At 34.3% G+C, this 17,987-nt stretch overlaps 1 protein-coding gene across 1 annotated transcript in view; it reads left to right on the top strand.

Moving 5' to 3' along the window:
• The window catches only part of LOC128994077 (laminin subunit gamma-1-like), a 211,878-nt gene that overhangs the window by 72,309 nt on the left and 121,582 nt on the right, over positions 1-17,987 (top strand). Inside the window, exons 3-5 of the mRNA XM_054418314.1 lie at positions 4,052-4,169; positions 12,760-12,958; positions 16,093-16,223. Coding sequence (XP_054274289.1) covers positions 4,052-4,169; positions 12,760-12,958; positions 16,093-16,223 — 448 coding nt within the window. The remainder of the gene's footprint in view (positions 1-4,051; positions 4,170-12,759; positions 12,959-16,092; positions 16,224-17,987) is intronic.

The following is a 17,987-nucleotide window of genomic DNA, read 5'->3' as shown; positions in this document are numbered from 1 at the left end:
ATACACACCTATAGATAACGAGAGGTCTTGCAATCAAAACGAACACTCCTCACTTCGCAGGTTTGAAGCTGTGCTATAGAGGCCGTCTTTATCGTGATCGAACCCGAAGGCTCTGTATTAAATCAATCGGTCGGTAAATTATAAGGTCTCAAGTTTGTTTCGCACCTCCGCCCGCTGTTTGCCGCACTCGCTTACCTCTGTGATTCAGCCGAGTTTAAAACATGTTTACTTTGCTGTATTGTGTGCGATTGTTTCCAGAAAAGAGTTTGAGGAATAATAATTTTACATTTAAGTATTTACCTTTAAATAGGAGATGAAGAAAGTATTGTTTTCGTCAAAACTTTCGAGATTTAGTTTTGATTTGATCCGTTTTAGGTTCCCCAAAAATTGGTTTTTGAAGTTATGGTTGTGTGGATATGTACACAACTACAGACTACACCTTTGATACGTTTTGGACGAAACTTTGTGTGTTGGTAGCCTACTATTTAATATCCAGGTTATTTTAGTTATTTTTCAGAAATTTTGATTTTTTGTGATTATTATAACAATTTCCCTTAAGATTTTGATTGATTTTGTATGCTAGTCTTTTAACTTTAAACAAAATGGTACAGTAATTAAAAAAAAAAATTACGAACAAAATTTATTGCAAATTTTGTGATTTCGCCCAAGAAATATCATAGTTTCTCCGATCAAAGAAATTATGAACAAAGTCGTTTAAAATATTTTAATTTAATTGGCAAAAAACAAGGTGCTATTATTATTACGAGATGCCGTTATTTTATCATTAAAAATGCATAAGTAAAGGCTATGTGTATACATTTTTGACATACCAGTACACTACTGAATATAGTTTCGATAGTTTTTACTCTTATAAGAAATTAGGTAGGCCTATGCACTTGATATTCTTAAGAATCAGCGAATAATAATTTCACCTTTCTAATGGCAATACCAACGAGTTCTTGAAACATCGTTTACAAAATTATCACTTAAATAATCCAACTCGACGAGATGAATTTTTCAAGAGTATCTCTCTAATTTGAATTAAAATTAAAATTACATTTTCATCGAAATAACCTTCAATGCTCTTTCTTTATATTAAAAGGTATGTATAATTAGCATTTTAACACTTTTAGACGTTTTAGTGGTCTTAAACAAAAATATAATCAACAGTAGAATTTCGAGCGTCTATTAACTAAAACAGCTGCAAGAGAAATTGTAAGTCATCAGTGTAAAGTATTTTAAAGAGAATTGAGGAGATTAAACGCAGAGATTATCTCCTAAATATAAATGCTAAGCAGGTAATAATAATAAAGCTTCCGTGATTATTTTAACTTTACTGTTGTATAACGCTGTCTTTAAGATAATCATTCAAATTATTTTTTTTGTGTGTGTAATTTTTCTCATTAATTTTTATTTGTCATATTTTATTTGACCATTAACACTAATATTTTGACTCTAACTAATTTTGACACTAATACTCTTCTCATAATACTGTTTATATTTATAAATTACAGCTTGATAAATTTACCTAACAATGAGGGTACAGCGCTTTAAGGGAACGCAAAATTTACTTTAAAACAGATGAATACCGTGCTTTACCGTTTATACTACTTTCGTAGTCTGTTTGCTACTTTTGGGTTGTTTACGTTTTAAGTTTCTTCTCTTATTTGAAAAAAATCTACAAATTTACTTTCAATTGAGGAAAATCACAGCCCTATGGTGTATGGATTTGGTTTGATCTAAAATTACGTCAGATAAAACGAAAGGAATTGAAAGCTTTTCGACTTTTGGCTTTGCGATAGAACTCCTTATCAAACTTCTGCAAAAACCTCGTGTTATTATTTAATCGATATTTACTCTTTTGGGTGATATATTGTATAGTAACACTGAAATATTCCTCGGCGTATAAAATCCTAATACCAAAACATATTCAAATAAAAAACACAGACTTGAAAACAAACCCTACCACTTGATATACGCGATTATTTATCGTACAGCCAGATAGCGGAGTACCATTGTCAAATATAATTCTCTCAATTCAAACAAGAAAATTGCAATTAACAAACTTTAAAACTTAATTGCAACTAGTTTTAAAACCTTTTTGCACTTGAAACCCTCCGTGTTTTCCACCTGATAATCTGTACTTACAGTTATTGCAAAATACGTTTAGTTAATCTATATTTATATCATGGTGGTATAGTTGCATGCAAGAACAGTTAGTTGCTGATGTGGTTGATATATTCAACATAAGCATGTAATAGATGGTATGAGACTACAGGAACCTAGTGAAGCGTAACTAACGAAGTGGTCAGTCGTAGATTGGACATCATCCTGAGAGTTGAACAGATACGGCCTATAGTCCTCGCCACCATAAGTTGAGGCAGCCAAATGCCGCACTAGATACGCCGTGTGGCCTTGGGCTGCCTCAACTTAGGGTGGCGAGGACTATAGTCGCAAATATGCGTAGCTGTACTCGGTTGATAAGTTAACGTAATCTCCATGTGAATCAACTTCTTATCGTCATCGTTGTTTAAACAACCTTGAAAATGATTCAGACTAGGGCATGTTTATTGTCTATGAATAACGTAAAGAAGGAATTTTTTTATATACGATTCGTTAAATATTTAACAATGTGAAAATATAGATAATAACCTGTGTTAGCTCAACTACACGCATGGATTGATTAAATGGAAAAAACTGAAACCATGAACACGTTTTATAAATAATCTATTCTTTTTAAGTTGTCAAACTTGAATTTGCAGTCCGCCTTCGGTTAAACCAACGCATTCCGCTCTACAGACCAGTCATGCGCATTGCCTTTTTAAATTGCAGGCAACAGTGAAAGAACGGAAAAATTGTATCGCCACATCCTGCAGATCTTAAAATAGCTGCTTTAGTTCTTAAAACAGCTTTATTAGAATTAGAATAGTAAAAATCAATAATTAAATAGAGCCCACAAACTGTTCCTATTTTTAAGTACTAATCTTAATATTGACTAATATATTTTCTTCAGTTTTATGCTTTCCTTTCGTGTAGAAAATTGCCACTGAAAAATATATTAAAATAACATTTAATTACTCAAAACTTTAAATTGCAAGATATTTGACATTTTGTATGGTCATGTAAGGTTAATAGGTGTGACCTTACGACAGTTTAAAGTGGTTGGTTCGTTGTTTGTGAGGTTTTGCTCTAGACAAATTAAACATTTTATTGTTCCAAAAATAAATTTCTCTAGACGATTTGAACCCAAAGCAAGATTGGATTAAGGGGGTGAGTCCAAATCCGCTGGCGGTTTTATATAGCTGAAAAGGAAACCTAACGTTAAATTTAAACCTGACCCCTCACTGCTACGGAAATATTTCTGCCCAACCAATACGTTTTTAAACTAAATCCTTATCATACAAATCGCGCACATAATATCAATGGATTTTATCTATGTGATAATGCCACGACCATCTAGCTATAGTGTGATATATAGTGTAAGAACAGTACCAAGCTAACAAATGGAATTAAAAATGAACAAACTATATATATTTGTATTTCTGACGTGATACCAATTTCGCTATAAAGACAGGGAAATCCAATCAGCTCCCAATCAAGTAGCTAATTATATACCTAGATTGATCTGATGGATCTAATCTGAATAAATACCTGATTAAATGAGCTTACTCATTTGGTCTGTCACGTAAATTGCGGTATTGTATTATTTGCATTACTAGAATATATATGATTTATTTTGATTGTATTTTCCAACGAATGTGGTATATTTTGATCTAACGATACAGAAGACTATTCCCAAGCTACTTGAAATGTTCATGAAATAATTTATTAGCAAAAAACTGAGGTGATAACTTAATACTTGGGAAAAGTTCAAATATGTCTATCCACTTACCTATTGTAAGAAAAGGGAATACATCAGAACTCACGGTGATCATAGAATACACGAAAAAAGTTATGTACCACTTAACCAGTTGGCTCCCCCATATAAAAATTGTAATTAGGGTTGTTATAGAAGTTTTTGGACTGAAATGTATCTGTTTTTGTTTTGCAGGGAAGGCATATGACATCACCTATGTGAGATTACTGTTCCACTCGCCCAGACCGGATAGTTTTGCCATCTACAAACGAGTATCCGAGAATAGTCCTTGGATCCCCTTCCAATTTTACAGGTAAAGGAAAACTCGTCTAAAATAAAATAGAATATAATCCTTTTTTGAAGTTAATTACCTAATTCTAGGTTTAAGGCTGTCAATAATGGGTCAAATTATAGTGTGAAATTCACGGCTGATATTATAATTATGATAGGTGTTTTAAAGGTCAATATTTCTTTGGGATAACTATGGTAATGGACTTTCCTACGCTAAGCTTATGGAGGTAAGGAAAGTAATCCCGTTTTCCTGTGACTGTTAATCTACCTTTACCAAATTATCTCATGTCACAAAATTTACTTGATGTTTCATCATTGTGTAGGAAATAGTTATTTTTGTAGCTAGTGCGCAAAGTGGTACTTTGCGCCCGTGTTGCACATTACATTTTTCCTATAGAAAAATTAAAGCAACTAATTATTAAAGCAAATTAATAATTGGTAATTTTATATAAATGCGAATTTTATCATGCAGTTTCACAAATTACAAATCCAAACCTAAATTAAAGTGTTTCACAGAAATAAAAATCCAAATGACACTGTATCAAAAATTAATAGATCAAAATCTTAATGAAATTTCAGAAACATAATTAATCAATATCTGAATGTCATTTTTGGTTTTTTTATTTATATTTATATCACTCAACAACAGGTTTTAGGCTAAGTTAAGTCATAGCCCCCGCAAATACATGCACACTGTTTTTTGTGGTTAGGTTGAAATATTGGAGTGCAGGAAAGTAAAATACCTAAGAGCTGGAAAGTAAGTAAATGTAGGAATCAGCTAATTTGCGTATCATAATCAATGCAATAACACCTGATTTGTCATGATAACTGTAGGAAACATTATCTATATCTATAGCACGAATCAAGTATGTAATGAATTTGCGTAATTCATGTGTGTTTTGAAATTCTTTGAGCTCCTTCAAAATTGTAGATACAGTCTTTATACAGTTATGTACTCATGTTGCCGCAGCTAGGCTGGCGGCGATAACTTTGCTACATAAATGTGATACCATACAGTACGATTGTGATTAACTATTTAAAAAGTTCATTCCCATTGAAATGACCAATTTTACAAACATTATCGAAACTGTTATTCAGTACTGATAGTAAATATGAATTTGGTAACCAGTTAATCATGGTTTTAAAACAATCAAACTATCTAAGTGTGTTATTTAAGCTTCAGAAGACAGTTCAATGTATAGTAAATAATAATTTGTCGATTACAAGAACATACGTAAATTTGCGTACATATAAAATTTAAGATTTTAGTAAAAGAAAGAGCACACATGTTCCACAAAATCAATTCCTTTGGCGATCCTTACTTTACTTTTTAAATTACTTCCGTTCGAAATAATTGTCTAAAGCTAAATAATTTGGTGAAGAAATATTATACAAATTTTGAAAACTTATTGATTTTAACGCAAAATAACTACGAATAATATACGAACTTACGTCCAGTTAAAACTGCAGCATAATATGAATTCACATAACTCATACACAGTGAGACACAATATCATTATGTCTTTTTAGCGAATATCCCATATAGGGAATAAGCTATTACCGTAGTACTCATGGTAAGACCTGTACCCGGGACAGATTTATTTTTTCGTTTTGAAGTCCCTAGAGGCCAAAAACACAATTCGTTCAAATTCATATATACATTTAAATATATATGTGTGCGTTAGCGCAATAACTCGAAAATGATCCGATGTTTTGATGAAATTTGGTTTAAACGTGTAAACCTATAATAGGCCTACTTATTCGAGCGAGTTCGCGAACCAGCATGATCGGTCTATGGGAACGGGGGTTTATAGGGGGTTTTATGGGGTAAAAATAGGTTTTCTCATATTTGACCCTAAACAAAATTTCTCAATATTTCCCCAAACCATTTTGTAGAGGTCAAAAAACCATATAATTTAGTATACTGCGTTATATAACCATTAAGCGTTATTATGCGCCTAATGGTTACGGAGAAAATTCCAAAAGTTGTAAATTAAAAATTTCCATGTTTCTTAAGGAGAACAAGTCAACTGTTGTAGTTTGCTTGTTTATGAACATATTTTGATCAAATTTTGAAAATACATTCATTTGTTACTAAACTACAGTATTAACATTTTACAACAAAAAACACTTTTTTACCCTCCTTGTTGCAGCAGACCTAGTTAAACTAATTCTATTTAAATAGTGAATAAATGTGATATTTTTAAGTAGACATTTTAGTGTAAATCCAATCAGGCAAATGGAAATTCGCTAAGTATGCAGGTTTGCTGCATCGTGGGTATTATCTTAATCTTTTAGGCAACAACAAAAATAAATAGGCTAAAGTAGCTAATTTATTTTCTAATAATGGAGATGTTTTATTTTAGCCCAGTTCAAAGAAGCTCCAAGTGATATTTTCATGTGAAACGAAATGACAGAAAAGTGTATGTCAGCTTGAATAAACGATTGACTAAACGCCTTCAGTTTCCAGAATGCAATATGAGTTCACTCAAACATCTCTCGTATCGCTTCATTATTTACGGCGTTCTCCCTAAACTCTGGGTAGATTTTCTACCTACATGACTTATTTTTAAAAACACTTCTAGTTATGACATACTTTTAACATTTAAAAAGTCATTTTAAATTAGTTAATATCTAAAGTGAAGGAATCACATACTGTAATAGGGGTTTTAGTTTCTCCTCCTTATGGAGAAAGTATTTTTTCATAAAAATTTTCGAGTTTTGGGCAGATACATCCGTTTTTGGTCTCTCTGAAACCTAAAGCAGTGGTTTTCGAAGTGTCTGTATGTGTGGATGTGTACAGAGCTACAGACCACACCTTTTGCCTGACTTTGATTAATTTGGTGTGTCCCAGCCTTTTTTCCTATTTTTTGAAATTTAGATTTTAGTGGGGATTTTTCCATAAAAACCCACAAAAAACGAAATAATATATTTTTTTTAAATGGCCCGAACGATTTTTAATGTTGTATTTTATAGACCTTTTGACTCTAAACTAGGGGGTTTAACCTCTCACTTGGAAATTACCGTTCAAAAGTCATTGCAGCTGTTGATTTCCCCCATAAAACCCCTTACCATTAATTAAATAATAAAAACTGTTTTAAAAACGAATAACGATTAAAATTCTGTATGTTGTACATTCACTACATAACTGTGAAAAGAAAGTGAAAATTGTAAAAGTTTCAGGAAAACTCGCGTAACGTCGAGAGAACACGTTAATTCTATCGGAGGGAAATTAATGGATTTTATAAGCATGAAATAATGAAAACCTCCCTTGCACAACCATCACTCACTAAGCTTTCACTGTTAAGCTCTACTCTGCTTTATCTTGTAAATTTAAAGTGGTATTATCTTGGGCTAGGTTTTAATGCAATAATGTAAAATACCCCCACCGCAGCAAACCTGCAGAAGCGAATTTTTATTACCTGGATGGATTTCCACTATAATATGCCCTTATAATTTTCAGATTTTATTTTCTACTAGCTGACCCGACAGACGTCGTCCTGTCCTAATGTGGTTTTATATCAAATGCTTGTTCATTTTCGAGATGAGCTCGTTCGCAAGGCTCAATCACGTCCTGGTTGAAGTTCGTTCGCTACGCTCACTCACCTCTAGGTTGGAGATCGTTCGCTGCGCTCACTTGCCTTCAGGTTAGCTCGTTCGCTACGCTAAATCGCCTCCAGGTTGAAGTTCGTTCGCTACGCTCACTCACCTTTTGGTTGCAGATTAGCTGTTGTCATAAATTAAAAAAAAAATTGTGCTGCACCCTATTGGTAAATCTATTAACTTTTTAATGCTATTGAACATCACAGAATCAAAATGTTTAGTTGAACCAGCTGTTAAGATTATTTAATTCCATTTAAATATGAGTACCCTACTCATAAGGTTAACATGGGAAACTCTAGTGCCACTGTGGCGGAGCCCTTTTGACGGATCTGCACCAAACTTCACACAAACCATCCTTGAATAATGCTTAATAATAACACAAAGTCCTTGGTCTTCTGGGTACGACCGCGTCGGAAAACTAGGAGAAACACTAGTTTCCGACGCGGTCGTACCCAGAAGAACAAGGACTTTGTGTTAGTAATTGTGACCGTGGAAGCCTCACTTCCAATGCTTAATAATGCCTGAAAGTTTCATTACAATCTGTCGAGTGGTTTCGGAGTCCATAAAGGACAAACAAACATACATACAAACAAACATACAAACAAACAAACATACATTGGATTTTATATATATACTAGCTGACCCGGCGAACTTCGTATCGCCTAAGTTATAGGTTTCCCCTAAGACAGACCGATGGAAAGAAAGTACCGTTACGTTTAATTTTCAAGATGATCTCGTTCGCATCGCTCAATCACGTCCTGGTTGAAGTTCGTTCGCTACGCTCACTCACCTTTGGGTTGGAGCTCGTTCGCTACGCTCACTCGCCTCTCTCGTTCGCATCGCTCAATCACGTCCTGGTTGAAGTTCGTTCGCTACGCTCACTCACCTTTGGGTTGGAGCTCGTTCGCTACGCTCACTCACCTTTTGGTTGCAAATTAGCTGTTGTCATAAATGTAAAAGAAATAATAGTGCTGCACCCTGTTGGTAATCCTTGTAACTTTAATGCTATTGAACATCATAGAACAGAACCAACTTGTTTAATTGAAACAGCTGTTAAGATTCATTAATTCCATTTCTCATAAGGTTAACATGGGAAACTCCAGAGCCACTGGGGCGGAGCCCTTTTAAGAATTTCGAAACGGGAAATAGTTTACGTCCGATTCGCATACCTACAGAATTTACACACCAAATTTCATAACGATCGGTGAAGTCGTTCCGGAGGAGTTTGCAGACAAACACTGTGACACGAGAATTTTATATATTAGAGATATAGATTTGAATTGTATTAATTTGAATGAGTACCTATTTGCTGCTACGGAGATGTTTGTGTATTTTATTGACATTTTGATAGTTTAGTATAAAATAAGCAAAATTGCCAAACTTGATTAAAATATATCCATAAAACAAGCAAACTACAACAGTTTATTTTTCATTCACCATAAGGATGACATGGCAATTTTAAATTTACAACTTTTTGATTTATCTCCGTAACCGATAGGCACACAACAACGCTTAAATATACAAAAGCATTTTTTTTAAGCTTTACAAAATGGATTGAAAAGAAATTGTGAAATTTTGTGTTTTTAGGGCCAAAAATGGGAAAACCAATTTTTACCCCAAAAACCCCATAAACCTCCGTTACCATAACCCGATCATGAACTAATTAATTTGGTTAGCTTTGCCTTTGGGATTCGTAAAGCTGTTATTGACGTTATTTACTAGAAAAAAACACGGTGAGTTAAGACTCAGTTTTACCTAAATATTACTTACAATTAATCCAAATTTTACAAATATCGCTTTAATGCACAATTATTGATGACCCATTCATAAACTAAGTTTTTCAATTTAATTGAAATTTTTTGGGATAATTTTGACATTGTATTGCTATCGTACTGCTACAGGCTGAAGAAGGCTGCAGCCTCCCCTATAGCAGCAAACCTAAGTACTCGTAAAATATAATGTTATTTAAATAGGAAATAAATCTGACAAATCTAAAGAATATTTTTATTTCAGTCAAAAACCAATCAAATGTAAATTGGCTCAGTCTGCAAACTTGCTGTGGTTAGGGTATTTTAAATGTTTTGATCAGAAGATTGTTAAGTAAATACATGAGACATTTCCTAAATGTTTCCATTGTATTACATAAAGAATAATAATTTGTTTATGTTTTATTAGTTCTACCAACTTATGTTGTTACAGTATCAAATCTTCACGTCATCAAGTTTACGTAGTATTTCGTCTCAATCTGTCATCTCAACGTTTTTATCCTCTAGGGTCTAGACAAATTGTCAAACTTCGCTTTAAAAACTTTCTGACGTATGTGAAGCACAAAAGTTACGGGTTGAGAGTTAAAAGATTTATTTTTGTCAGCTGTGTTAGCGTCGAAGTTTTAAAATTTTACCCGATGTAGTTTTCTTGTTAACTGTAAAAGATATAGTCGTGATTCTTTCAATATTTCGCATCGATTCCGCTAATTCCTTGTGTATTATGTAAACTCTAAACGTTTCATGGAAGAGAGTTTCCATTATTTAACAAACACGATTCTGACCTTATCAAATTTAGGTTGATGTGTCGAGCAAAGAAAAATAGTATTTTGCATGAGTTGTCGTGAACAACAGCGGGAATTTATTTTTAATGCATAGGGGCCTACGTGTTAATGAAACTCCTTGTAATACACAATTACGGCGCAGTAATTTTTTTAAAGTTTCAGTTTTTTACCAGTTTTTAAATAAAAAGGATTTTAGATCAATCACTGACAGACTATTCTGCTTAAAATGCAGTAGGGTCTTTTATTTTTCATAAACGGACTTTTCAATGATGTAATATTGGTTAACTTCAAATTTTACCCCATGTATCTTTCAATCCATCAACGAGCTTAGTAACAACAAATGATTCACTTACCTACAGTAACTAATTCTACAGGGTGAATTTTAAATGAGTTCCCCCCCTACTTTTTTCTACATTTCTTAAGATATCATCTCCGGACCACGTCAGATCATTGTTGAGTAGTAAGTACTTCATTTTGACTGGGTTTACATTTTTGGCCGCCATCTTGGATCCGCCATATTGGATACAAAGTTTTTTTTCAAATGTAAAGGTAGGGTTGTGACCCATTATTTCAAACAAGAATTTTACGCTGATTACAATGCCGCAATTCGTTTTTAAAAATCTTGATCCGTTCTAAAGTTATGAGGAGTTTTTATAACTTAATTTTTAGCCCATTTTAACATTGTGCATTAACAAAATAAGCCCATAATCTCAAAATAGTGTTAGATAAAGATAAGTATACACCACCATTAATTGTCGACATATTTTCACTTGGTTATGACGGATGTAAATTTTCCAGCCGCCATCTTGGATCCGCCATTTTGAAATGTGATCAATTAATTTAAATATGAAGGTGGTGTTGTGACCCATCATTTTGAACTACTTTTTTATACTGGACTCAATGCCGCAATCCGTTTTTGGTTATCAAGCTTTCTTGATGAAATATTAAAATACTCTTATTTAAAATTTCAATATTTCAAAATCCAAAGATGAAAATGAAAAACGGATTGCGGCATTGAGTTCAGCATAAAAAAGTAGCTCAAAATGATGGGTCACAACACCACCTTCATATTTAAATTAATTGATCACATTTCAAAATGGCGGATCCAAGATGGCGGCTGAAAAAACAACATCCGTCACAACCAAGTGAAAGTATGTCAACAATGAATGGTTTTGTATACTTATCTTTATCTAGCACTATTTTGAGATTATGGTCTTAGTTTGTAAATGCACAATGTTAAAATGCGCTAAAAATAAAGTTATAAAAAGTCCTCATAACTTTAGAACGGATCAAGATTTTTAAAAACTAATTGCGGCATTGTAATCAGCGTAAAATTCTTGTTTGAAATAATGGGTCACAACCCTACCTTACATTTGAAAAAAAAACTTTGTATCCAATATGGCGGATCCAAGATGGCGGCCAAAAATGTACACCCAGTCAAAATGAAATACTTACTACTCAACAATGATCTGACGTGGTCCGGAGATGATATCTTAAGAAATGTAGAAAAAAGTAGGGGGGGAACTCATTTAAAATTCACTCTGTATAACAGGGTCATTCAACTCTATTCTTAAAGAAAAAACAGAGTGGTTACATCTGGTCCATTTAAAATGGAAGTCTACTTCACTATTCAAAGATATCTGGGGCGCGAGTTGGTCCATTGGTAGAGCGCGGGACTTCGGTCCTCAAGGTACCGGGTTCAAATCCCGCCAGATCACAGGAGCATTTTAAAAACAACAAATTTGATCGAAAAGAAAACTATAGCAATAGCAAGGTATTCCATGGATATCTCAACACCTTCAAACGTTGACAGACATAAAATCGCATTAAGCTGATTCGTAGGGATAGTAAATACTAAAGAGTGTACAATCTGGGGAGTCGTGTTGCTTCGGAAAGTATTAACTCCGAAAAAAACTTTCCTATCAAGGCACTCCTCCGAATATGTATAACTAGTCACTAATCCGAAAAAATGCAGGACTAAGACGCTGTTTATAAAGATTGTGCAGTCATAACTCAATAACTTACTAAAAAATAAATTGCTTTTGACGATATGCATGGATTTGACAAATTATAATACTCGTATATCTATTTTATATAGGTTACTTGGTATGGCACAATTCAAAATGATTGAGCTGTATTTGTTGTAAAGGCTGTATCATCTCCTGTTTTGAGGTAGAGCGCGGATTTTTGGTCCCTGGTTTCCCGGGTTCAAATCCCCGTCAATCCTCATTTTTCCACCGGACGCTAGGCTCAGCCCAAGATAGTTGGTGATTTGGCGAGATTTGAACCCGGTACCTCATGGACCGTCTAGCGCTCTAATATAGACAATCATCTATAAACAGACCGCAATCCTCTAGATCTAGCTGAAGCATATGTTTTGAAATTATTCTGGGGCTAGAACCTAGCATCCTGGGATGTAAAGGTAAAAAACTCTGTTTTGACGACCTCCTCCATATTCCAGTGCCTCCTGCCGTGACACCTACGGACTCCCGGACACCAAGGACCCTCGGACACCTTTGCCACGCGAGGGGGAGGAGACCCGCGCCCTCTGTACGTCAGAGTACTCGGACATCTCCCCTCTGACCGGTGGACAAGTCCCCTTCTCGACCTTGGAGGGCAGACCTTCCAACTACAAGTTTGACTCTTCTGCAGAACTGCAAGTGAGTTTGATTGGTTGCATGAAATGTTTGTCACAGAAAGTGTTTAGTGGCTGACGTCATCAATTCTATAAACAGTGAGACTCATTTGAATATAGTTTGTATCATGGGACATGTATCCTTGGTTTTCATCTACCTGGGACTAGCGGCCAGTCCCCAGGTAGACGGAGTGTCAGGGGACAGGTCCCATCATACAGGCTATAACAACATAAGCTTTATAGCCAGCTGATGTTTCCAAATAAACAGCAGACAGTAATACACCAAACCGAGCAATACCTGTTATCCACTAAACACTTTTCATTGCAGAATTTTGTAATTTTTCTCCCGGTATTTCACTTACGTGAAATCACTCTGCATTTTACAATCGACTAGTATGTTTAAATCGGTCGTAGATATAATCCACAACAATTCATTACGTAGTTTGATAAAGATACATAATTTATACGCTCATCACATTGGAAAACTCTTTTTTATGAACCACCCACGTACCTAAAAACTCAAGAGCATAGCATTTCTTTCATATAGGTAGGGAAACTTATCATATTAACTATTGTAGTTAATTGTTGTCAGGGGAAAATTAGCCTCTTGCTTTTGAAGCAATTAATTTGTAAATCTATTTGTTAAATTGTAAAGAAACTGAAGATGTATGTTGAACGAATCTGCAAAACACTTACAGTAACGACACAGTGTTTCATTCTAGAAATATTTTTTATGAACAAATTACTCATGCTGGACTCATTTCACCCTATCAAAAATGGTGTTCAATGATTAAAATACATAATTAAGCTACTGCAAAATATTTTATAACGAGCGGGCCCGACAGACGTTGTCCTGTCCTAATGTGGTTTTATGTCAAATGCTCGTTCATTTTCAAGATGAGCTCGTTCGCATGGCTCAATCACGTCCTGGTTGAAGTTCGTTCGCTACGCTCATTCACCTTTAGGTTGGAGCTCGTTCGCTGCGCTCACTTGCCTGCAGGTTAGCTCGTTCGCTATTCTAATTCGCCTCCAGGTTTAAGTTCGTTTGCTACGCTCACTCACCTTTTGGTTGCAAATTAGCTGTTGTCATAAATTTAAAAAATAATACAGTAGTGCTGCACCCTGTTGGTAAACGTATTAACTTTTTATGCTATTGAACATCACAGAATCAAAAAGTTTGGTTGAACCAGCTGTTAAGATTCTTTAATTCCATTTAAATATGTGTACTCATAAGGTTAACATGGGAAACTCCAGAGCCACTGGGGCGGAGCCCTTTTGACGGATCTGCACCAAACTTTACACAAACCATCCTTGAATAATGCTTAATAATGCCTGAAAGTTTCATTACATTCTGTCGAGCGGTTTCGGAATCCATAAAGGACAAACAAACAAACATACATTGGATTTTATATATATAGATTTACAGGTTTTAAAATAAGTTTGAACATGTTAATCGCAAACACGTTACTTTTACCCGGTTTATTTTACAGGTAATAAATAAAACATAAAATTGTGGTAATGGAAATTATAAATATTTATGTGCTTAAAATCCCAAAAGGATTATAACCTTCTTACCAACATCGGAAACGCCGTTATCCACGTACATTTCATATTTGATTTTTACAGAGGATCAGAATGTATGCGGTATTAAATATTTCAGGTAACAGCTTTACAAACGGATGGTTTTGTGTTTTATTGACAACTCTCTCCCTTTGATAATCGCTTTTTGTTTGTGAAAAAAGATTTACCGTGAAATGCAAAACGTCGAAAATGTCAAAAGCCAAACTTGTTTTAAACTCAAAACGGTTTACAGATGAATTATTTTTACGTTCATGTTTTTTTAGAACTGAAATATTATGTACTGTATTTTTGTTTGTTATCTTCGCCACTGGAATTCCTTTGAACGGTACATTTACACTTACATGGCAATAGTTTTTACGCCACACTACATTATTTTGATGAACTTTCCACGCAAGGATTTAGTCCAGAAAACAGCTGTTTGCCGCCAGCTTATTCAAATGGGGTTTCATTGCGTAATACTGTTCTGCAATGAGTTTTACCGGACACCAATCAGCTGATTATACTGTATTTTCGTGGCAATTAGTGGTTATAAACAAAAACATAACCTCTCATGACTAGTGATTTTTAGTCCTTTAGTTGGTGGAAATATATAAGGATTTGTACGGATTAAGTAGTATGGCGTAAACTATCGTACGTAACTCGTCCAAAATGTGTGTACCGGACTCGTATGGTAATCCCGTACTCGACTTCGTCTCGCACGGGAACGACCACACTCGTCCGGTAAACACTTATTTTCAGGACTAGTAACGTAATATACTATTTCCTACAGTCACCCGACAAAGTTGGCTTCATTGTACTGTTTATAGTACAGAAAGCTGCTAATTGCTGCATATTTTATACTTTGCCGTGCGGTTTATACTTTGCCGCACATCAGGATTCCAACGAAACAGCCTGGTTCTATTATGCATGTAATCCGTGTACGCTTGGAAATAGGTTGGCAACACTTAAAGATAATAATACTATGAGCAGCTGATTGACTATTATAACTACGATTTAACCTGTCATTTCATGTTTATAGTTTCGGTATTTCTGAACTTTCTGGACTTTTATTTTAAACGTTTTTAAAACATTCCTACGATCTTGATAAACAAGAAAATACCTTTACCGCATTTTTTTAGGCGCGGAAACCACTTCAAATTACAAAAACATACGGAACTATATTCTCAAAACGCGGAGCACATTTCTTGCCGAGGAAAAATAGCGGAGTGATACGGACCGCGGGTACTACTTTCTCTAGTGCACCATTTGTGTTGCCAGCTGAACCTAAAAACGTGTTGTATAGTGTTTGAAAGGCTAATTATTTATGCTTTACAGTGACTCTAGGAAAAATATAATATGTAACACGAGTGAAAAAGGCCTTTGCTGCACTCGAGATCATTCCACACTCGCCTGCGGCTCGTGCGTAAACATTGCTCTCGTGTGCAGCAAAGTGCCACTTTCACCACTAGTTACACAAATAACTATTTCATGTAAATTTGCAAACGATTTTCATTGATTTTTATTTCAAAAGCATTAAGTGTAAATATGCATAGTTGCAGGAGTGAATCATCAGAATGTATATGTTGTTTGTTTGTATAGGATTGGGTGACTGCCACGGACATACGTATCACATTAGACCGTCTCAACACTTTTGGTGATGAGGTTTTCTGGGACCCTCAGGTACTCAAGTCCTACTACTACGCCATCGTCGACTTTGCCGTTGGAGCGAGGTACAGTTTGTCTAGATTATTTTATCTCTATTTAGTAACACAATTAAATTACTATGCTCTTTACCTGTTGTTATTAATTGCTTGAAACGTATAATTAAAATAAGTACTGCGAAATCTTTAGCGAATTTTTCACTAAGGGCCACTGTATTACCCTAGGTCTCATGGTAAGGCCTAGGCCCAGGACGGGTTCCTTCATCGTTTTTATGTCTCCAGAGGCAAAAAACCATCCGTTTAAATTATATAGTACATGTGTGTTAGTGAGCTCGATAACTAGATTTTTGTGGACTTTAGTAGAAACGTGTAAACCTACGTTTATTCAAACGAGTTCGTGAACCATCATGATCGGACTACGGGAATGGAGGTTTACGGGGTAAAAATTGGGGTTTCCTATTTTTAACCCTCAAAACATAAGATTTTGCAATTAATGATTGAAAAATGTTGAAAAATGAAGAAGGTTGAAAAATGATTGATTAATGATATCAATTTAATGTTGTAGAGCTAAAAAAACAAATAGTTAAATACACTGAAGTGTTGTTGTGTGCCTAATAGTTACGGGGAACATAAACAAAATAATTTAAAACAAGAGTACAGTACATAAGAATGTTAAGTACTCTTATAGAAATAGGTAATTGTTGTATTTTGCTTGTTTATGGATATGTTTGATTAAATTTGGCTAATTAATTTATTTTACTCTAAGCTTCCAATATACTACCTTTAATGTAGAGACAAACTTAAATACTTGTTAAATCCAAAGTTAACAAAAATAGGGATTAAAATTCACAAGTTAAAGAAAATATCTCGGTGAAAATCCAAATAGGAAATGGAAATTCGTATAGTCTGCAGGTTTGCTGCGGCTGGAGAATTTGTTACCCATGTGTTGGATTTGTAGTGATGTGTAGGCTCTAAGGGCTAAAAGTTGAATATTTTTGTGGCAATCAGTTTTTATGTACTTAAGAAACTTTATTGCCTCAAGCTAATTACTTTAATGACTTTTATTGCTCGTTAGTCTCGGCGAAGTAATTTGAGGGAGGAATGAAAGTTTTTCAAAAGAATATTTGTGGTTGTCCTCAAGAAGTTTTTTTTCAAAATAATTGCTTCCTTCAATTAAATATTTGATCACTAATAGTATAAAAAAAAAACAAAAAAAACTTTAACAACTGTGCTAATTAAACATGAACTTTCCTTGTGAAGTAAAACACAAATTACGGTTCTTCTCTAAATGAGACAATCTTAAAACAAATTTTTTTAACAAGTACAAGCAAAGATATTATTGTCAAGTGGAAGAATAATTCTGCGAAAGAATGACAAAAGTGGCATTAGTATTCAAGCCCAGGGCTTATTTCTGTCTTGAACTGAGCAAGAAAAATATCTGTTAACGTTTCTCCCTGTTTTACAGTTTATTATTTTGAAACTCCTTCGGTTAATATTTAATTTTATTGAATTTATAAAAAATAATACAAACAAATTAAACTACCAGAGTAAGTTAACTCGTTTCCACTAGAATTTCTTCCAATAAAAGGTTTGTTCATTTAACATTTAAATTATATTTTATTCCTCAAATGATTAACATTATTTTTGCTTACCTATTTGCAGTTTTTTATTTAGGTTCGGTTATGTTTGGTTGGATTCGATAAGGTTAAGATGTTAGGATTTGGTAAGGTTAAGAATTGTTAGGCTAGGGGATGTTATATTACGTCACGATATGATATGATACGTATAGGCTAGTTTTGTTTTCTCCTACTAACATCATTATACAACAAAGTC

This window comes from Macrosteles quadrilineatus, unplaced genomic scaffold, assembly GCF_028750875.1.
Source record: "Macrosteles quadrilineatus isolate MER2022 unplaced genomic scaffold, UCM_ALF_1.0 Scaffold_5__1_contigs__length_97177068, whole genome shotgun sequence".
NCBI classification, from domain to species: Eukaryota; Metazoa; Arthropoda; class Insecta; order Hemiptera; family Cicadellidae; genus Macrosteles; species Macrosteles quadrilineatus.
Note: the sequence above shows the minus strand (reverse complement) of the source record. Positions and strands in the feature narration are given on the sequence as shown.